General features: G+C 47.0%; 1 protein-coding gene across 1 annotated transcript in view; it reads left to right on the forward strand.

Moving 5' to 3' along the window:
* Nucleotides 1–5,814: 5,814 nt before the first annotated feature.
* The window catches only part of PRKAR2A (protein kinase cAMP-dependent type II regulatory subunit alpha), a 36,397-nt gene continuing 19,291 nt past the window's right edge, over nt 5,815–22,920 (forward strand). The window contains exons 1-2 of the mRNA XM_004581750.4: nt 5,815–6,346; nt 19,633–19,668. Coding sequence (XP_004581807.3) covers nt 6,091–6,346; nt 19,633–19,668 — 292 coding nt within the window. The 5' untranslated portion in view covers nt 5,815–6,090. The remainder of the gene's footprint in view (nt 6,347–19,632; nt 19,669–22,920) is intronic.

A 22,920-nucleotide genomic window follows, 5' to 3' on the forward strand; every position in this document is an offset into this window, starting at 1 on the left:
TAAAGATTTTATTATTATTGGAAAGCCGGATATACAGAGAGGAGGAGAGACAGAGAGGAAGATCTTCCATCCGATGTTTCACTCCCCAAATAACTGCAACGGCCGGTGCTGTGCCGATCCAAAGCCAGGAACCAGGAACTTCCTCCAGGTCTCCCACGCGGATGCAGTGTCCCAATGCATTGGGCCATCCTCGACTGCTTTCACAGGCCACAGGCAGGGAGCTGGATGGGAAGTGGAGCTGCCGGGATTAGAACCGGCGCCCATATGGGATCCCGGGGCCCTCAAGGTGAGGACGTTAGCTGCTAGGCCACGCTGCCGGGCCCGTGTACTTTTTTTTTTAAGATTTATTTTATTTTTATTGGAAAGGTAGATATACAGAAAGGAGGAGAGACAGAGAGGAAGATCTTCCATCCGATGGTCTGATGATTCACTCCCCAAGTGACCGCAACAGCTGGTGCTGTGCCAATCTGAAGTCAGGAACCAGGAACCTCCTCCAGGTCTCCCACACGGGTGCAAGGTCCCAAGGCTTTGGGCCATTCTCCACTGCTTTCCCAGGCCACAGCAGGGAGCTAGATGGGAAGCGGGGCTGCTAGGATTGGAACCGGCGCCCATATGGGATCCTGGTGCGTTCAGGGCGAGGACTTCAGCTGCTAGGCCACCGCGCCGGACACAATAAGTGTATTTTCATTCCAGCCAAATGCCAGCCATTCCAGCAGCTCACAGGGGCACTTGTACAGTCTGTGTTACTCTGGATAATTCACCCTTTGAAATATTTTCCATTTTAAGCTGGAGTATTTGGGTTATCTCATGCTAATGATAGTATTTCCTTGGCTGCCCGGAGTGTTGAGGAAGTCAGATGAGAAGCCCCTGGAGTCTTCCTTGTGAAGGGGGCAGAGCAGGAGGTGTGACTGGCTCCCTCTTGGCAGCTGCTTCTTCTTGATGGTGTACTGTGAAATGCCACCTGTTCCTTTCCTTTTGGAAGAGGAATGTGAGACACATGGGACCCTCCTTGGCAGTTGCTTTGTCATAGTCAAGTGGAAGCCAGACACTGAATTGTTAAACCAACCAGCTGGTGATAACAGCTTTGCTCAGGGACCTAAAAGGGTAACTAGGCCAAGGGTGAGGGAGGGGGGGCAGGTTATTGCAAAAGTGATCTCTTTGCAGCAGTGTCACACCGTTCTGTCTTGGGGCCGTGCCATCTGTAGCCCTCAGTTCTCCCACACAGACTTGTGAGGTGTAACTCCCTAATTCCTTTGCTTATGTCCTCATCGGTCCATTCATTATGGAACCCTATGTAACACAATGTTCAGTTGGTAGGGATATTCATTCCCCTTTCAGATGGAGAAACCAGAGTTCAGTCAGGGTAAACTCACCTTTAGAGGTCATTGGCAAACTGGCCAAAGTGGGGACTGCTGTCTGGGTGTCCTGAAGAACGACTTGGGACGCCTGCCGTGGGAGGCTGTTCTGGGGCTACGTGGCCCACGCTCCAGGACACTTGCCTCTCCTGGGCCAAAGCCCTGGCCTTTCAGTCAGGCTGAGAGTGGCACACAGAGTCCTGATAGGCGCCCTGAGGGCTTCCTTTTCTTCCCTCTCTTCTTTCATAAGAAATTAGGTGTGTGGCTCTCCAGCCAGTGGTTCTGTCCTTGCCTGGAGGCATTTCAGAGGCAGACCCAGGATCTGTTGCAGAAACTATTGTGTGATGCAGTGTTCCAGGGGCCAGGGGTACAGAAACAGGTGGACCAGGAATTAACTGCTCCCTGGTCACAGACATGTGGGTAAAATAGATCAGACCTCCTTCCCAGCAGTGGTCTCAGGGAGCGGCATGATGGAGGATGAAGGACAGCTTGGGTAAGGCCTGCTTCGCAGTCTCACCAACAATGAACATTTCTTTCTTTCTTTCTCTCTTTCTTTCTTTCTTTCTTTCTTTCTTTCTTTCTTTCTTTGATTTGTTTATTCATTTTAATAGAAACTGAGATTTACAGAGAGAAGGAGTGGAAGAGAGAAAGATCCTCCAACTGCTAGTTCATGGCCACAAGTAGTCACAATGGCCAGAGCTGAGCTGATCTGAAGCCAGGAGCCAGGAGCTTCTGCAGGGTCTCCCAAGTGGGTGCAAGGTCCCAAGGTTTTGGGTTGTCCTCTGCTGCTTTCCCAGGCCACAAGCAGGGAACTGGATGGGAAGTGGAACAGCCGGGATTAGAACTGGTGCTCATATGGGATCACGGCGTATTTAAGGCAAGGACTTTAGCCATTAGGCTACCATGCTGGGCCCCAACAATGAATATTTCTAGGGCAAAATAAAAGCTGGTGGTGGGTACTAAATGAGCTGGGAGGACTGGATCAGGAAAGGGCTGGCATGCAGATGCTGGCAGCTGACCAGCAGGTCTTAGGAGATCAATAGGGGACTTGAGTGACTTCGAGAAGTCAGGTAAGAGGTGTTGTTGCTGGGACTGAAACTCTGAAGTCAGCAGATGACATGAGAAAGCATCACACAGGAAAGCCAGGAGTCAAGGCCATAAACAGGCTTTGGATCATCCTGGGGGATTTGTACCCATCGCTTCTTCCTGGAAGGAGAGGCTGCTTTGTAAATAATAAACCTGTCAATAGTACCTGGCATATGCTGCTTTATGAAAAACAGCAATTGAAAAAACAAACAAACAAAACAAAACCAGCAATTGGTATCCTACCCATAATGCTTTTTCCAAGGCCCACTGCTATTTGGCTGAACGACATAATTGTTTACCTTTGTGATTTTGCATCCCCTGTTGCAAGCATCTCTTGAGAATTGGCCCCATTGTGTCATTGCTTGTGCAGGACACTGGCTGCTGGACTGTGAGGAGAACTAAGTTGGAGTGGAGCACACCTCGGTGTTCTGGCACTGTCTCCTTTGTTTTTCTTGTTCCTGTAGGTCTCTGCTCTTGACCTTCTCAGCTACTGTCACTTGCTGTTGGCAGCTCTTCCCCAGTTATTGGCTGCCTGTGGGCTTGGTTGCCATGGAAACCTCCAGGGGTGCAGCTGGACTGGATTGATGCAAGCAGGATGAATGCAGGACAAGGGTAGAAGAGGTCTGAAGGCATTGATGTTGTCCCTTGTTGCAGGACCTTTTGGACAAGCTCCTCTTGATATTCATGCAGGCCCTTGGGTCTCCACCGGCTGCTACAGGATTGGATCAGGAGGAATAGATGTCTCCCGCTCTGGGGTCCAAGGCTGGGAGGAGGGAGGCAGGTTGGAACTGAAAACTGATGGTCATCCATACTTGGAGGCTGGTTTACAGAGGCAAGGAGCAGCTCTGTGGCCATCATTCCTTTTAGAATGGCTTTTTTTTTTTTTTAAGATTTTATTATTATTAGAAAGCCGGATATACAGAGAGGAGGAGAGACAGAGAGGAAGATCTTCCATCTGATGGTTCACTCCCCAAGTGAGTCACAACGGGCAGGTGCGCGCCGATCCAATGCCGGGAACCAGGAACCTCTTCCAGGTCTCCCACGCGGGTGCAGGGTCCCAAAGCTTTGGGCCGTCCTCTCCTGCTTTCCCAGGCCACAAGCAGGGAGCTGGATGGGAAGTGGAGCTGCCAGGATTAGAACCGGCGCCCATATGGGATCCCGGGGTGTGTTCAAGGCGAGGACTTTAGCCGCTAGGCCACGCTGCTGGGCCGTAGAATGGCTTTTTAAAAAGATTTATTTGAAAGAGTTACAAAGAGAGAGAGGGATTTCCTGTCTGCCAGCTCACTCCCCAGCTGGTTGCAACAATCAGAGCTAGGCCTGGCCAAAGCCAGGAGCTTTATCTGAGTCTCCTATATGAATAGCAGAGGCCCAAACACTTGGGCCTTGTCTAGTGCTTTTCCCAGGCCATTATTGGAGGAGGTGGATCAAAACCAGAGCAACTAGGATTTGAACCAGTGCCCATATGGGCACAGAAGTAGCTTTACATGCTGTGCCACAGCGCTGGCCCAAGGATGCCTTTTGAAAGCTACCTGGTAGGTGGCTGACTGAGTGGTCTGTAGAGTGAGAATAAGTGAGGCAGATCAGCCCAGCAGAGACCAGTGGTGACTGTTCAGAGCAGCTAAAGGCCTGAGTCCCACCCTGCTGTCCCTCAGCCCAGAAGTAGCCTTCTGGCTCTCTATTTTGTAATTAAGGCCAGAATTAGAATCATACTTGCCCCCTTTAAAACCTAGAAAATCTGACAAAATGTACAAATTAGGGAATGAAGCTGTGAATTTGTTTTTCCCAAAGAGTTGGTGGTAGGGTTTCCTGGAGAGAGGCAGATCCCCCAGTATGATATACTGGGGGCTCACATCTGAGTCTCTGGAATATCACTGTTCTGGACTGACCCTGGAAAACTTGGAAAGGTTGTCTCCCAAAAAGCAAAGAGTTGAGGGATACTTGCCCTCCAGTCTCACCTCTGCCTGTCCCAAGTGAGGGTAGACATCCTGGGAGTAGAAGGAAGCAGAGGATCCTAGATCCTTACTGACCCTGCCTGCATTCTACAAAAACAGATCTTTGCCTGGAAACCTTGTTCCAAAGTGTACACCAGGGATCCAGCAGGGAACAAGTGGGCAGCTGCCTCTCCCCCCACAGTGTGGATGGTCCTAGCCTCGAGGGGGTCAGGTGTCTTTAGGGAGACACTTCTGTTTGTAATCACAGGCTTGCCTTGCCTAGAGCTGAACTGGCCTCTATACCGCAGAAAGGAGGTGCTTCTGCCACGGGCAGCTTCGTTCCTAGCAGCACTAAGCTCTTGGGTGTTTGCCAAGTCTGGATGCGAGGTGCTAGTGAGGATTTTAATTAATACAGAGTAATTAGCAGGTAGTGCTTAACCATCTCACAGGCTCTTCAGGGTTCTTGAGCCTCTAGCTAGTGATTTCCTGGTTGGGTCTTGAAAACAAAGGGAGAGAGGAGACCCGTGCTGTGTGCTCACTGGGCCTTTGGTCAGCGTGTAGGCTGTAGCATGGACATCCTGTGAAGGTCCCCACCTTTTCCTATTCCTTTCCCACCTTGTGGGAGGATGGGAACAGGTTGGGAAATTGCCAGGCCTCTCTCTTTCAGCAGGTTCTTCTGTTCAGGAGCAAGAACAGCATGTGGTAGACTGCACAGCTTCATCAAGCAGTGCTGGGCCAGGGTGGGGTGTGGGGAGAGAGGTGTGCACACCTAGATTTGGGGACCCTTATGGAAGTGCTTTAAAAAGAGCAGCAGACACAGAGTCCCAGTCTGCTCAGCATTGCCCACAGTGGGATGAGCTCCTTCGAGTTTTTGTGGCCTGTGGTTCTCAAATGAGCATTTCTCTGCAGCTCCATCTGCCCACATTGTAGTCTCCATCTGAAGCGTTACAGACAACCGAAGGGCCTACTGTCCACCCAGCACTATTCCACCTGCCAGACCTCACACCTAACTACACCGGGACTTTGCTTTTCTTGTGTGGGGAGCTCAGATGGTTTTCTTGCAGATTGTCTGTCCCCTTCTGTGGTCCTGCTGAGGCCTTAGGGTCACCTTGAATGATCACAATGCCATCCCCAACAGGGGACTCTTTAGGGTCTTGTGTCTGGCCTGGTGCTAAGTGCAGGCAAACAGGTGTCTCAGCATTGAAAAAAAAAGAGAGAGAGATTACTAAAAGAGGCAGTCATGAGCTTGCCTCCCTCCCCACTCTTCATTTCCGAGTTTCCTTCCTCCTCCTCCAGTCCTCACCCTCAACTCCTGGCTGTGGGAGAAGCAGCCGCTACCCCCGCGGCGCACGCGCACTGAGGGACAGTGCTTGGCGGGAGCGCGCACGCCCGCGGCCGCGTGCGTCACAACCCGGGCGCCTGCCCCGCCCGTCCAGCTCGCCTGCCCGTCGGTCCCCGCGGCTGCGGCGGCGGCGGCGGCGGGGGCCCGGTGACAGCGGCGGCGGTGTCAGGCCGGCCGTGGGGCAGCCGGGGCGAGCGCTGGCTGCGGGGCCCCTAGGAACCCACACCCGGTCCTAGAGCGGCTGGGCGCGGGGAAGGCCAGGGCCGGGGGAGGGGCGCGGGGCGCGCGTGAAGAGACCTCGCGGGCGCCACGCGAGAGGTCGGCGTGAGAGAAGGCGTTTGCTGCCGGTGGCCCGAAGCGGCCGGTGCCCGCCGGCATGAGCCACATCCAGATCCCGCAGGGGCTCATGGAGCTGTTACAGGGCTACACGGTGGAGGTGCTGCGGCAGCAGCCGCCTGACCTCGTCGAGTTCGCCTTGGAATACTTCACCCGGCTGCGCGAGGCCCGCGACCAAACCTTCGTCCCGTCCGCCGCCCCGCCTTCAGAGTTACACGAGCCGGCGGAGCCCAGCCCCGGCACGACGGCCGACGAGAATGCCAACAGCGACTCCGAAGACGACGTGGACTTGGAAGGTAGAGCTGGAGAGCGGGGTTGGGGACCGTAGGGGTGCCGGGGTGAGGGTGGGGGGTGGGGTGGAGGGTGTCGCCAGTCCTGGGCCGAGACCTGGGTGCTTGGCGAGAGGAAGTTTTTTGTGGGTTCCAGGCATGCACCATTTGCAGGCTCAGCCCGACTGGAGCAACCCGAGGGGTGGATTGGTTGGTGGGATCCAGCCTGGGGACGAGCATTGCGCGCTTTGGGACCGGCGTTGGTGTCCTCGCCCCGCCAGAGCTTTCCTCGCCTCTGCTGGAGCCCATGTGCTCGGTTTCAAAGACGAGAATGTTCACACCCACTAGTGAACTAGTGGTTGCTCACCAGTACCGTAACTTTGTTGGGAAAGTTACCATGGAGAAGTGTTAAGCGCGGAAGAAAAGGTGTGTGTGTGTGAAATTCCTGTAAGTTGCCACCCACGTTACCTCGTTGACAGAATCTGTCATGTTTTATCCCGACCTTTCTCCCACCCCTCTGCAGAATATTTTAAAGCAACCTGCTTGCTTGAATATGCATTTCTTAAAACTAGATTCCCCGGAAATGAGTATCTTTGGTCTCTCTTTTTTAATCCGATCTGAGGAAAGGAGATCACTGTTTACGGAGGAAGCGACGGCGCTTCTTGGTGTCAAGAGAAATTCTGTTTCCCGAGGTGGTTTTCACATGCATTTTGACACTATAGAACTATAGAACGATCCCAACTTTTGAACAGTTGGAATTCAGCCACCCCAGGGAAAGCAGTGAAGAAACCAAATTGGAGTCTTGAGAAGCTGTTGGCTCACAAGGAGGGTAGAGGGAGAAACGGTTTCCCTGTTGATTCTGGTCTGGCCTCCCGTTCCAGTCCAGGCTGGCAAGGAGTGAGTGGTCAGAGCCCACGGAGGCTGCCAGCTTCCGCCTGTCACACAGCGTGGGTTCTAAAAACGGCGTCGGCTGGCCTGTGTTCCCCTTGGCTCCCTGCATATCACATTGTGGATTTTTTTTGAAATCAGAAAATGTTGCGTATCACGTGGTAGATTTTTTTTTTTTTTGGAAATCAGAAAATGTTTTCCACATCTCTGCAGTGGTTTTGCTTTGTATCCTTGGATGAGTTGTCAAACCTGTTTGCATTCAGATTTTCTTATCTTCAAAGGCAGGACCGTAACAACTATCTCTTCAGGTGAAATGTGTTTTACAAAGCTCTGTTTCAGGATCTACCATAGTTTTTTCAAAAAACAAAAAGCTGCAATTCACTTTGATACTTTTTACTCACAGAAATAATTAGTATTTTGAAAATTAGTCCTCAGAGAATTAAACATTTTGTAAATTGTTGTATTATGTCTTCATTCTTTGTCCTTTATGTCTTTTAAAAAGGAGTTGATTTTAAATCATGGTATCTCTGTATTCTGTTTCATTGATATTTAGATACTTTTTGTTTGTATCTCAAGTGGCTCTGCCACATATTTATAGAGACCAGTTGACTAACAAACAAATAATAGAGTAACATAGACATATAATGAGATACCCACCACTTCACATCCATTAGGATAGCCATTATTTAAACAGACTAACAGAAAAAGCCCACATGGGATGAAGTAGGTACTTTTGTACATTGTTCGTGGGATGTCACCATGGCCCAGCTGCTGTCCAAAACAGTGTGGTGATTCCTGTGAAAACTGAACATAAGTGTGCCGTAGGGTGGAGCAATTCCATTGCAGGATCTGTGTACAAAAGAATTGAAGGCAGGGATATTTGTATTTTTTTTTAAAGATTTATTCATTTTATTACAGCCAGATATACAAAGAGGAGGAGAGACAGAGAGGAAGATCTTCTGTCCGATGATTCACTCCCCAAGTGAGCCGCAATGGGCCAGTGCTGTGCCGATCCGAAGCTGGGAACCAGGAACCTCTTCCAGGTCTCCCACACGGGTGCAGGGTCCCAATGTATTGGGCCGTCCTCGACTGCTTTCCCAGGCCACAAGCAGGGAGCTGGATGGGAAGTGGAGCTGCCGGGATCAGAACCGGCGCCCATATGGGATCCTGGGGCTTTCAAGGCGAGGACTTTAGCTGCTAGGCCACGCCGCCGGGCCCGGCAGGGATATTTGTACACAGATAGACACTGGGGGTTTATTGACAGTAGCCAAAAGGTGAAAATAACCTGTGTCTATGAGCAAATAAATTAATTTTACAATGTAGTATGTACATACCCCCCACACACACACACACTGTATCAGTTTAAGATAGTTCTGTGGCTATGAAAGCTTGGGAAATGTTGCTATAGACTGGGAACACACTGAAACCTGAATTTTTTTTTTTAAGAATACAATCCTTTATTTTTAATTTTTAAGATTTTTTTTTTTTTTTTATTACAAAGTCAGATATACAGAGAGAGGAGGAGAGACGGAGCGAAAGATCTTCTGTCTGATGATTCACTCCCCAAGGGAACGCAACGGCTGGTGCTGGGCCGATCCAAAGCCAGGAACCAGGAACCTCTTCCAGGTCTCCCACACGGGTGCAGGGTCCCAAAGCTTTGGGCCATCCTCGACTGCCTTCCCAGGCCACAAGCAGGGAGCTGGATGGGAAGTGGGGCTGCCAGGATTAGAACCAGCGGCCATATGGGATCCCGGGGTGTGTTCAAGGCGAGGACTTCAGCCGCTAGGCCAAACTGCCGGGCCCTGAAACCTTAATTTTTAAAAAAATACGTTCATTTTTATTGGAAAGGAAGATATACAGAGAAAAGGAGACACAGAGAGAAAGATTTTTTTTATGATTTATATTTTATTGGAAAGGCGGATACACAGAGAGGAGAGACAGAGAGGAAGATCTTCCGTCTGATGGTTCACTCCCCAAGCGACCACAGTGGCCGGAGCTGAGCTAATCCAAAGTCAGGAGACTCCTCCAGGTCTCCCACGTGGGTGCAGGGTCCCAAGGCTTCGGGCCATCCTTGACTGCATTCCCAGGCCACAAGCAGGGAGCTGGATGGGAAGTGAAATAACTGGTATGTGAACCAGCACCTACATGGGATCCCAGTGATTGCAAGTGAGAGTTTAGCCACTGAGGCATTACGCCAGGCCTGAGACCTTAAAATTTTTGACAGATAGAGGGCTCCCCATTCACTGGTTATCTCCACAACTACCTGTAAATGCTGATGCTGAAGTCAGGAAGCAAGAGCTCATCCATGTTTGTGTGGTACTGGAGCTAGGGCCTGAAAAGTCAAACTTAGTTCTCTCTCCTATGTGGGAAGAATCTAATTCCATGACCCATCAACATTGCCCACTGGGGTTGATCCAGTACTTAAACCTAGGTACTCCTGTGTGGGATGCAAATGTCTTAGCCCTTAGACCAAAGGCCTATTCTTTTTTTTTTTTTTTAAGATTTATCTTATTTTTATTACAAAGTCAGATACACAGAGAGGAGGAGAGATAGAGAGGAAGTGGAGCTGCCGGGATTAGAACCGGCGACCATATGGGATCTTTACACATTCAAGGCGAGGACCTTAGCCACTAGGCCACACCGCCGGGCCCCAAAGGCCTATTTTTTTTTTTTTAAGATTTATTTATTTTTATTATAAAGTCAGATATACAGAGAGGAGGAGAGACAGAGAGGAAGATCTTTTGTCCGATGATTCACTCCCCAAGTGAGCGCATGGCGGTGCTGTGCTGATCCGAAGCTGGGAACCAGGAACCTGTTCCAGGTCTCCCATGTGGATGCAGGGTCCCAAGGCTTTGGGCCGTCCTCGACTGCTTTCCCAGGCCACAAGCAGGGAGCTGGATGGGAAGTGGGGCTGCTGGGATTAGAACCAGCACTGGCTGGGTAAACTTTACTGTTGATCTTAGAATTCCCTGAAAACCAGCTAACTTGTTTATAATGAAAATCTGTGAGAAGGGGGTCACTGCTGTGGTTGAGCAGATGAAGTCCCAGTACCAGCATCCCACATGAGCACCGGTCAAGTCTCAGCTGTTCCACTTCCAATCCAGCTCCGTGCTAATGGTGCCTGGGAAAGCAACAGAGGATGACCCAAGCACTTTCTCCCCTGCACTCACTTGAGAGTCCATGATGAAACTCTTGGCTCCTGGCTTCAGCCTGGCCCAGCCTGACCCAGCCTGGCCATGTGGCCATCTAAGGAATTAACCAGTGGAAGGAAAACCTCTCTGCATCTCCCCCCTCTCTCTGTAACTGTGCTTTTCAAATAAATAAATAGATAAATAAATCTTACAAATAAATCCATATGAGGCTAGATTGAGAGTAAGAACTTTGGACTATATAGAATTAAAACCATCCAAAGATCAGTAGCTAGAGAAGAGGGGATTTTCTCTTTTTCTTCTTGTGCGGTATGGATTGCATTGGACTGACCATTCCACCCTTGACCTGCTGTAGTATTTAAAACTATTTTGTGGCACTGCCCCTCATCTGGAGGAAAGGAAACTAAGAGGCTGGTTGGTTCTGTTGTGGACCTGTTAAGGTTTAGATCGATTGTGGAACTGGAATTCAAGCTGGTATTTAGCTATCGAGAGAATGTAGGTCTGGAAAGGCCAAAATTCATGAGTCAAGCTCTTTTTCTTTTTTTGTTTTTTCTTTGCATATGGTTTCCCTTCTGTTTAGAATGTTGTCCTTTTCCTCTTGTTTTTCATCAGCCAGTTCAAAGTTTTCCTTTTCTGCCCAGCAGCAACGCTGTAAGATTTTATTATTATTTTATAGATGAGGAAATTGAAACACAGGTTAAGTAACTCGTTCAAGGCCACACTGCTAGTAAGTGAAGTTAATACTGGGACTTGAGACCAAATAACATGGCTCTAACAACATGCTCGCAGCCACTTCCTTTTTATTGCTTTCTATGCACTTGATAAGTATTTACTGTATGAATAACATGTTCAGAGTAGTCATCTTTACAGAAGGGACTTAAGGAGACAGATTTTTCCCCTTTTAGGGCAATACTTCTGTGAGACAAAAGGCCAAACCCTAAATTGTTTCCTAATGTGTTCTTGTTTCTTTGTTTGGTATTGTCTTGGAATGAGCCCTCTTAATCTTTTGTCCAAGACTAATTCAGTTAGCTTTTTTCCTTTTCCTCCCAGTAGATGTTTATTCCCTTGATGACGCTATTATTGAACTAATATTTTTGAACTGTATGGCCTTCATCCTCCCTTGAACATTCTCATTTGGTTACCCAGTTCCTATATCTCTTTTTTTTTTTTTTTTTTTTTTTTAAGTTTAATGGGGAGACTTTTTTTTTTTTTTTTTTAAAGATTCATTTTATTTTTATTACAAAGTCAGATATACTGAGAGGAGGAGAGACAGAGAGGAAGTGGAGCTGCCGGGATAAGAACCAGCAGCCATATGGGATCAAGGCGAGGACCTTAGCCACCAGGCCACGCTGCCAAGCCCTCCTATATCTCTTGATGATCCAAATTAAAGGGTGAGCTATTCTTCTGCCTCAACTTGGTATATATATATTTTTTTCAAAATATTTTTATTTGTTTATTTTTTTTCTAAGATTTTTATTATTATTATTGGAAAGCCGGATATACAGAGAGGAGGAGAGACAGAGAGGAAGATCTTCCATCCGATGGTTCACTCCCCAAGTGAGCCGCAACGGGCCGGTGCGTGCCAATCCGATGCCAGGAACCAGGAACCTCTTCGAGGTCTCCCACACGGGTGCAGAGTCCCAGTGCATTGGGCAGTCCTCGACTGCTTTCCCAGGCCACAAGCAGGGAGCTGGATGGGAAGTGGAGCTGCGGGGATTAGAACCGGCGCCCATATGGGATCCCGGGGCTTTCAAGGCGAGGACTTTAGCCGCTAGGCCACGCTGCCGGGCCCCAAAATATTTTTATTTGAAAGACAGATTTTACACAGAGATAAAGGGAAACAGAAAAGGAGGTCTTCCATCTGCTGATTCACTCCCCAAATGGCCACAATGGCCAGAGTTGGTGCAGGGTCCCAAGTTTTGAGCCATCCTATACTTCCCAGGCCACAAGCAGGGAACTGGATTGGAAGTGAAGCAGCCGAGACACAAACCAACACCCATATAGGATGCTGGCACTGCAGGCAGAGACTTAACATGCTACATATGGTGCCAGTTACGTTAATTTCTTTTTTTCCCCTGTAAATAAAATCCATACTAATATATATGAATTGATACTTTATTATGATTTGAATTTGCTTTTCATTAATGATTAGTGATTTGAATGTCTCCTGCTGTGCTTATTTGTGTATCTTTTTTGGAGATATTCCTATTCAGGTCCTCTGGCCATTTTTTAATCTTTTTTTTTTTTTTTAAGATTTCTTTCTTTATTTGAGGAGGAGAGTGAGAAAGGAAGTTCTTCTATTTGCTAATTCACTCATTCCCTGAACAGCTGCAGCATCTGGGGCTGGTTCAAACTGAAGCTAGGAGCTCAGAGCTCCATCCAGGTATACCCTCTGGGTGCAGGGGCCTAAGCACTGGTGCCATCTTCCACTGCTTTTCGATGCACATAATCAGAGAGCTGGGTTGGAAATGGGTCTGCCAGACTCCAGCGGGTATTCCTAGCAGATAATGGTGTTGCGGACCATGGCTCTGCTTGGTGCAACTCAATACTGGCTCTATTCCTTCTTTTCAATGTGAGCATTTGGGCTTGGCATGATAGCCTAGTGGCCAAATCATCGCCTTGCATGCACTGGGATGGTTGCTGGATGGCCCAAAGCCTTGGGACTTTGTACGCACATGGGAGACCCGGAAGAAGCTCCTGGCTTCATCCTGGCATCCTTTCTGCTCAGTTCTGGCCATTTCAGCTACTTGTGGAGTGAACCAGCAGATGGAAGATCTTTCTCTCTGCCTCCTTTCTGTATTTCTGCCTTTCCAATCAAAGAAAAAAAGGACAGATTTCCACCAAAAAAAAAAAAAAAAAAGAGTGAACAATAAATTTCCCTCTTAGCATGCTTCTGTTGGCATCTCCCATTGTGTTTTCATTTGTTAGGTATTTATACATATAAATTAACAGTGTGAGAGATTGTTGTGATATTTTAAAATGCTGTTTCTAGTATTTTTACATGTTTATGTATTGAGAGCACTTGCCTGGCATTACAGATATTAGTTTTAGTGACTGCATTTTTTTCTCCTTATGTGTCCAGGTATTTTTTTTTTTTTTAGGTTTCCTAGTTTTTTTTTTTTTTTAATCATACTTAGTCTGCTTTTTTGTAATTATCTTTTGATTTCGCTCCTGATTCCTTCTTTTACATCTTTGTTTTAAACATACTGTTCTTAGGCCCAACATGATAGCAGTGGCTAAAGTCCTTGTCTTGCGAGCACCAAAATCCCTTATGGACACCAGTTCCAATCCTGGAGGCCCCACTTCCCATCCAGCTCCCTGCTTGTGGCTTGGGAAGGCAGTTAAGGATGGCCCAAAACCTTGGCACCCTGCACCTGCATGGGAGACCCTGAAGAGGCTCCGGGCTCCTGGCTTTGGATCAGAGCAGCTCCAGCTATTGCAGTCACTTGGGGAGTAAATCATTGGACAGAAGATCTTTCTCTCTGTCTCTACTCCTCTCTGAACATCTGACTTGCCTATAAAAGTAAAATAAATCTTTAGGAAAACACATACTGTTCTTATTTTATAATAGTTCTGTACTCTTGGTCTATAACCCTTTGTAATGTATTCTCTGCTAGCACACATGCAAAACTGCTTCATTGTGAGTTTTATAATTCTAGGTTGTGAAAATAATATTCATTAAGGGTTTAATTATGGGACTCTCATGAGGCCTGGGCTAAGAATTTCAGCTCTTGTGTATTTTTTTCTGTGTGATGGCAGGCACATGTGTTTTCAGTGGTCAAAGGAAAAATGGCTCATAGACTTTTCAAGCTAGAAGACAATTCTGTGAAATCAAATTCACTAGTGACTTCTAAGTTCTAAGACAAGGATGACACACACAAAGAACCCCACATGTGTTTAGTGAACTGAATGGATTGTCTTGCTGCCTTGGCAGGTAGATTAGTTTTGACTGATTTCTTTCATTGAGGAAGTGATGAGGGACTGTTGCAGGTTCCTTCTGTCAGTAATGACTGCCTATCCCAGCAGCATAACTTTAGTTCCATAATATGTTGAAAGATAGTTCTGTTCCTCTTGTAATAAAAGTTTACTTCTTTCTTGGGCCTATTTTTGTTTCAGAAGCTTCACATTAGTTTTTCTGCTCTCTGAGCAACCTTCATTTTTTTTTTTTTCCACTGATCCTGAAACATTTGTGCTTTGGAGAGTGGAAAAGCTTAGTTTTTAAATTTAAAAAGGTCACATTAAGCTTTGAAGGTCAAAAAAACTTCAAGAAAATGAAGTACTTTGTATACTTTAGTGATGAAAATGAACAACCATCAGACATAAAATAATAGGAGGAAAGAAAAAAAAAGGGAGGGGGAGGTGTTTGGGGTGCTGGTGTTGCGCCATGACTGGTTAAGCTGCCACTTGAAACACCAGCATCCCATTTGAGCACTGGTTCAAGTCCCAGCTGCTCCACTTCTAGTCCAGCTTCCCAGAGCTGAGCCAATTCAAAACTAGGAGCCAAGAACTTCTTCTGGGTTTCCCACAAAAGTTCAGGATCCCAAAGCCTTGGGTCAGCCTGCACTGCTTTTCCAGGGCATAAGCATGGAACTGGATCAAAAATGGAGCAGCCAGGACCAGAACTGGTATCTAAATGGGATGCCATTGCATGCTGCAAGGTATAGGATTAGCCTGTTGAGCCACCATGCTTGCCCCTTTAACTTCTTTTAAAGAAAGATTTTTGGGCTGGTATTGTAGATTATTGGATTAAGCTGCTGTTTTCAATGGACGCATCCCATATCGCAGTGCTAGTTTGGGTCTTGGCTACCCTGCTTCCCATCCAGCTTCCTGTTAGTGTGCCTAGGAAAGCTGGGTTCCTGACATCTGCGTGGAGACCAGCATGGAGTCATGGGCTGCAGGGTTATCCTGGGCCAGACCAGGCTTAATGTTGCAAGTACGTATGTGGAAAAGATGTCCTTCACCATGGCGCAAACATGAACACACTCTGCGGTTGAGAGGAACCTCTTAACCCAGACCGTGCCATCTCAGTTGCCCTCAGCATTGAGGAAAGGTATAGAAAGAGGTGGATTAACATCCCAGACGCACTGCCATGTACTTCACTCACGTGCAAGACATTCTTTCCTGCAGAAATCAGCCAATGATCTAGTTCTTTGTACATGGAATATCTGCATATTTCAAGTAACAGAAGCTGTACTTTTAGTCTAATTATAGTACTACAATATAAGTCATTCATTCTTAAGTGTGACAAGACTTTGGAGTTGTAATATTTGAAGTCAAAATACAGACAGATTTGCATTCTAGCTTTAACGTTTAAAACACTGAGCTCATGCCAGGCGCGACAGCATAGTGGCTGAAGTCCTTGTCTTGAATGCGCTGGGATCCCATATGGGTGCCAGTTCTAATCCCAGCAGTTACATTTCCCATCCAGCTTCCTGCTTATGGCCTATGAAAGCAGTTGAGGACAGCCCAAAGCCTTGGAATCCTACACCCATGTGGGAGACTTGGAGGAGGCTCCTGGCTCCTAGCTTTGGATGGCTCAGCTCCAGCCATTGGAGCCTTTCTGTGTATCTGCATTTCCAATAAATATAAGTATTTTAAAAAATCTGAGTTCAAAATATGCAGAAATATAGAAAGACAAGTATCACTACAAATGACCTAGGAGACAGATTCAATAACCTTATGTATGTGGAGCCTGTGATTATAAAATGTTAAAGATAATTTCATGGGGGATGGTTTGAAATTATATCTGAAAGATTGGAATCACTTTTACATTTTTCATAGTTGCTAGCTCACCCTGTATAGCCTGTTCAATTTTTTTTCTTTTTAATTTTTTTGTCACTTAAAATTTTTTAAGTGTTCCTGTGTGCAAGTACTATGTCAAAGGAAAAAAGAAGGAAACTCTTAAAATGTTCCTGATCTTAACTTGAAGAAGAAGAAGGGAAAGACTGCTGGCCCTCATGGTGTCGAGGGAGAATCCTCAAGCCAAACAAAATCCATTAACAGGAAAAAAGAAGCAAGTACTATGTCAAGCATTTTGTTTTATTTTTTTTTCTTTATTTTTTTTTTTTGAAGATTTATATATTTTTATTGCAAAGTCAGATACACAGAGAGAAGGAGAGACAAAGAGAAAGATCTTCCGTCTGATGATTCACTCCCTAAGTGACTGCTACGGCCAGTATTGCTCTGATCCGAAACTGGGAACCAGGAGCTCTTCCAGGTCTCCCACACGGGTGCAGGGTCCCAAGATTTTTTCCGTCCTCAACTGCTTTCCCAGGCCGCAAGCAGGGAGCTGGATGGGAAGCAGAACCGCCAGGATTAGAACTGGCGGCCATATGGGATCCCGGCGCATTCAAGGCGAGGACAACAGCAGCTAGGCTGTTGTGCTGGACCCTATTTATTTTTTTGTTTGAGAGACAGTCTCCATCTGCTTTGCTCACTCTCCAGATCCCGGTAATGGCTGGGGTTGAGTGCAGCCAAAGCCAGGAGCCAGGAACTCAGTTCTAGTTTCCAGTTGGAGTGGCAGGAATTCAAGAATTTCAGCCATTAACCTGTTGCCTCCCAGGATGCACATTAGCAGGAAGGTGGCACTGGGGAGATGGAGCTAGTGCTCCAAGCCAGGCACTCCAGTTTAGAGAGACAAGCATCCCAACCTTGGCTTAAGTGCTCAGCCAAATCCCTGCCCACATACAAACCGTTTTCTTTTAGATTGATTTATTGATATGAAAGCAGACTTATATACAGTGAGACAGACACGGAGAAAGAGATCTTCCATTTGTTGGTTCGCTCCTCACATGACAGCAATAGCAAGGACTGGCCCGGGCTGAAGCTAGGAGCCAGGAGCTCCAGCTGAGTCTCCCGTGTGGGAACGGGGGTAAAGGATTTGGGCTATCTTTGGCTGCAATCCAGGCATTCTGCTGCTTTGGAAATAGAGCAACCAGAACTGAAACCAGCACCAATATGGGATGAAGATACTACAGGATCCTGCTTAATTCACTGTGCCACAATGCAGCACCTGTGTCACCCATTTTAAATACATGATTGTGGACCAGCATTGGAGTGCAACAAGTTAATTGCTACCTACAGCATACCACCTAAGTGGGCTGGTTCAAGTTCTGGCTGTCCTGCTTGTACTTCAACTTCCTGCAGATGTGCTTGGGAAGGCAGCACATACTACATATGGATGAACCAGAAGACTATTATGCAAATTGAAATAAGCAAGTCACACAAAAGGATAAACACAGTATGATTCCACTTATAAGAGATATTTACACATGGGACCAGCGTGATATCCTAGTAGTTAAAGTCCTCGCCTTGCATGTTCCAGGATCCCATATGGATATGGGTTTGTGTCCCAGCTGTTCCATTTTTTATCCAGCTTCCTGCTTATGGCCTGTGAAAGCAGTAGAAAGTGGTCCAAAGTCTTCGAACCCTGAACCTGTGTGGGTGACCCAAAGGAAGTTACTGGCTCCTGGCTCCTGACTCCTGGCTCCTGGCTGTGATTCAGCTTAGCTCTGGCTGTTGCGGCCACTTGGAGAGTGAACCAATGGACAGAGGATCTTTCTGTCTGTCTCTCCTTCTGTCTGTAAATCTGACTTTCCAATAAAAATAAATAAATCTTTTTTTTAAAAGATTTATTCATTTTTAATACAGCCAGATATACACAGAGGAGGAGAGACAGAGAGGAAGATCTTCCGTCCGATGATTCACTCCCCAAGTGAGCCGCAACGGGCTGGTGCTGCGCCGATCCAAAGCCAGGAACCTGGAACATCTTCCGGGTCTCCCATGTGGGTGCAGGGTCCCAATGCATTGGGCCGTCCTCGACTTTTCCCAGGCCACAAGCAGGGAGCTGGATGGGAAGTGGAGCTTCCGGGATTAGAACCGGCGCCCATATGGGATCCCGGGGCTTTCAAGGCGAGGACTTTAGCCGCTAGGCCACGCCGCCGGGCCCAATAAATCTTTTTTAAAAGAATGATTTACATGGTTGTCAGGGGCTGGGAGAGGAAGGAAGGAGAAATTATCATGTAGTGGGTACAGTTTCTATTTTATAAGATGAGAATTTTTTTTTAAAGATTTGTTTTTATTACAAAGTCAGATATACAGAGAGGAGGAGAGACAGAGAGGAAGATCTTCCATCCGATGGTTCACTCCCCAAGTGAGCCGCAACGGGCCGGTGCACGCCTGTCCGATGCCGGGAACCTGGAACCTCTTCCAGGTCTCCCACGCGGGTGCAGGGTCCCAATGCTTTGGGCCGTCCTCGACTGCTTTCCCAGGCCACAAGCAGGGAGCTGGATGGGAAGTGGAGCTGCCGGGATTAGAACCGGCGCCCATATGGGATCCCGGGGCATTCAAGGTGAGGACTTTAACCGCTAGGCCATGCTGCTGGACCTGAGATGAGAATTTTTTTAAGATTTATTTATTTTTATTGAAATAAAAGCAGATTTACAGAGAGAAAGATAAACAGATTTTCCATCTATTCTTTCATTCCCCAAATGGCTGAACGGTCAACACTGAGCCAGTCTGAAGTCAGGAGCCAGGAGGACCTTGCACTCATGTGGGAGACCCAAAAGAAGTTTCTAGCTCTTGCCTTTGGATTGACTCAGCTCTGGCCATTGCAACTACTTGAGGAGAGAATCAGCAGATGCAAGGTCTTTCTGCCTGTTACTCTTTCTCTCTAAAAATCTTATCTGCCTTTCCAATAAAAATAAGTAAAAATTTAAAAAGATAAACAGTAAATTTTATGTTACAAGTATCTCATATGGGATCCCATATGGATCCTGGCATTTGCAAGGTGAGAATTTTGCCAATATACTGGGCCCTAAACAACTTCTTTCTTCTTCTTTTTTAGAAGAACCAATCCAAAGCTGGGAGCCAAGAGCTTCTTCAGAGTCTCCCACGCGGGTACAGGGTCCTAAGCCTTTGGGCTGTTCTCGACTGTTTTCTCAGGCCACAAGAAAGGAGCTGGATGGGAAGTGGGGCTGCTGGGATTGGAACCAGTGCACGTATGGGATCCTGGCACATTCAAGGCGAGGATTTTAGCCGTTAGGCCACCGTGCTGGGCCCCCCAAGAGCTTATTTTCAAAGAGATATTTTTCGTTTTGTCTTTATGATCATATGGAACAACTGTGAGTGTTTATGGTTGATGTGGAAGAATATGTACTGAGCACTTGATTTTTGAGGTACTTGGTGCTGTTGTCAAAGACATGTGCAATAAAAAGGGGGGTGAAAATGGTTGTCTATGAGATAATAATGACTAAATGCTGCTTCTTTGTTTTTCAGTTCCTATGCCTAGCAGATACAACAGACGAGTATCAGGTATGGATTCTCTTTTAGAACATACTCATATGTTATCTTATGATAAGAATATTGTAAATGAACCTGATCTAAATAAAAAGATAAAGTAACATTATTACAACACATTATGCTAAAACAATAAAATTACCTGTAGTCCTTCTAAGTTCTGTATATGTAAACAAGAGTTTGATTATATTTTTTATTATTTTAATTAGTGAATATCCTTGTGTCATTAGCATTTTGCCTTGTTTATAATAATAACTCATAAAAATGTTTTTCATACTACTGCTTCTGGAATTCTGGATCATGCTGCCCTTAACTTCTTCTCTTATGTACTTTTTTTTTTTTTGAGCCATCTGAATGATTTCCTCAGTTGCAGAAGTGGAAGTGGCATTCATGGGCCAGATTATCATAGAGGCTAAGTGCAGATTAAGTCTCCATGGAGAAAGGCACCCTTCACAGGCCTTTTTATTCATCTTGGTTATATGGAATTAAAATTTACTCATTTTATTTGAAAGGCAGAGAGACAGAAATTAACAGCAGAGAATTAACTTCCCAAACACCTGCAGCAGTTAGGACTGGGCCAGGCTGCAGCCGTAAGCCTCTGAGAACCCGTTCTGAGCCTCCCAGGTGAATGGCAAAGATCCAACTACTTTAACTTCCTCCCAAGGTGTGCATTAATAGGAAGCTAGAATTGAGAGCAGAGCTAGAACTTGAATACAGACACTCTGATATGATATGCAGGCATCCCAAGCAGTATTTTATCCATGTTGCTGAACACCTGCCCTTAATGCTACATAATTTGAACATAAAACAGTTCCTAAGATAATTGTATTTGGCGTTTATTTTGTTGAATGATTTCCAAATGTGGGAAATCTATATTGTTTTACATAAGACTACCTTTTTTACCCTTTATCTGTTGTGGTTTAGATTATTTTAAAAATAAATTTGAGAATACTCTAGGCTTTCTGAAATTTTTAGAAAGATGATTTATTTATTTGAAAGGCAGAGTTAAAAAGAGACAGAAATTTTCCATTTGTTGGTTCCCTGCTAAGATGGCCGCAGCACCAGCCGTTGTGGCCACATGGGGCGTGAATCATCGGACAGAAGATCTTCCTCTCTGTCTGTCCTCCTCCTCTGTATATCTGACTTTGCCATAAAAATAAATCTTGGAAAAAAAAAAGAAGAAAGCTCAATGGCTAAGTCCTCACCTTGCAAGCACCAGGATCCTGTGTGGGGGGTGCCAGCTTGTGTCCAGGCTGCTCCACTTCCCATCCAGCTCCCTGCTTGTGCCTGTGAGGGCAGTAGAGGATGCCCAAGGCCTTGGGACCCTGTACCTGCATGGTAGTCCTGGGGAAAGCTCCTGGCTCCTGGCTTCGGATTGGCTCAGCTTGTTATTGCAGTCACTTGGGGAGTGAACCAGCAGATAGAGGATCTTTCACTCTCTCTTATTCTCTCCATGAATCTTATCTACCTTTCCAGGGAAAATAAATTGATTTAAAAAAAAAAATAGAGATTGTGCTGGATATTTGTTGTCACTTTGTATGGTATCACATTGCTAACTAGTGACATCTGCTGGACAGTTGCAGTGAAAAACTTCTTTGAAACAAGGGATCATGCTATTGTTTGAATTCTTTTAAATTAGTATTTATTTATTTGAATGGCAGCATTAGAGGAGGCAGAGATATCTTCCATCTGCTAATTCATTCCCCAAATGGTTGCAGCATCAGGGTCTGGGCCAGACCAAAGTCAAAAGCCTGGGACTCCATCTGGGTTTAATTATAGGTGGGTCTAGGCTGGAACTGACAGTGGCTTACTTCTGCCTTTGTGGAGCCGGGTCTGCAGCCGCTGGCCACTTTATTCTTCCGTGAGCTCTGCCATCTGGGAACTCACACTGGGGGCTGTCAGAGCGGGCCTGAGAGATTATGCACATATTTTGGTCCCTGGAGGGTGTGGGGGAAAACTTGGGAAACTCCCTGGTGGGCCGTGGCTCCACCCATCAGCAAGTGTGTGGGTTGGTTCTGGAGGATGGTAGCCAGGAAGGTCTGACCAACCTTAGCTTACTGGCATGTACAAGAAGCAGGCTGGAGTGTGGATTATGCTGGGTTAGGCTTTAACACCTACCAGTTTGCCTAACCCAGGAATATGAGCCAACTGGGCAGGGCTAGGCTGTAGCACCTACTGACAAGAGCTGGGTCTGGGGGCAGGCCAGGCCAATCCAGGCTATACACCCACTGGCAAATGCTGAGATGAGATGAGCCATTCCAGTCTGGGCCCAGCAACCACTTGTACATGTAAGACCCGGATGAGGGGCAAGCTCAGTGGGAGGGCTGTGTGTGCTCACCTACTGGGCCGCTGCTCCGCTGTGCCACTGCTCCGCTGTTCCGCTGCTCCCACTGGTGAGCATAAGAGCTTGGACTGGGGGCAGACCAAGGCTGGGCAAGGCTACAAAACCCATTAGCCTGCATGTGATCTGGGTTAGGGGGAGAGCATGCTGAGCTAAATGACCATATGCACTGGTGCATGCATGAACCAGGCTAAGTGCAAGCTGGTTGGGCTTTGCCACAGCATCAGCTGGCAGGTGCTGGGACTGGGGGCAAGTGATGTCAGGCTAGATCTCAGAACCATCTGGAAAATTCAACATCTGGGGCTGGGAGTGGGCCTGGTAGAGAAATTGTGGGCACCCCTTTGATGGGGTACAGTTCCCACTGGTGAGCCATGCCAAACTATGCCTCAGAACCCATCAGCACACTCAAGACCTGGAGGGATCTTGTGAGCCTGGTAAGGGTGGTGTGGAGGGCGCCTCTGCTAGGCCACTGCTCCCACTGGAGAGTGTGAGAATTGGAATTGCAAGCAGACTAGGCCAGATTGGGCTACCACACCTGTTGGACTGCATGTGAACTGGGTTAGGGTGAGAGCCAGGCTGAGCTAACAGACTGTACCACTGGTGCATGCATAGGCTAGAGTAAGAGTAGGCTGGTTGGGCTTTGCCAAAGCATCAGCTGGCAAGTGCTTGGACTGGAGGCAAATCCTGTCAAGCTAGGCTGCAGAACTACCTGGAGAGCGCAAGTTCTGTGACTGAGAGTGGACCCAGTAGGGAAACAGATATCTTGCTAATAGGCTGTGACTTCCACTGGTGAGCATGTGAACCAGGTTTGGTGGTGAGCCTGGCTAGACAGGTAGTGGCACTCACCAGCATGAGGCAGGCTGGAGATAGGTCAGTTTGGTGAGCAGGGTTGGGCTGGGCTACAACATACATTGGCTTATGTAAGA

This window comes from Ochotona princeps, chromosome 21 (genome assembly GCF_030435755.1).
Source record: "Ochotona princeps isolate mOchPri1 chromosome 21, mOchPri1.hap1, whole genome shotgun sequence".
In the NCBI taxonomy this organism is placed as follows: domain Eukaryota; kingdom Metazoa; phylum Chordata; class Mammalia; order Lagomorpha; family Ochotonidae; genus Ochotona; species Ochotona princeps.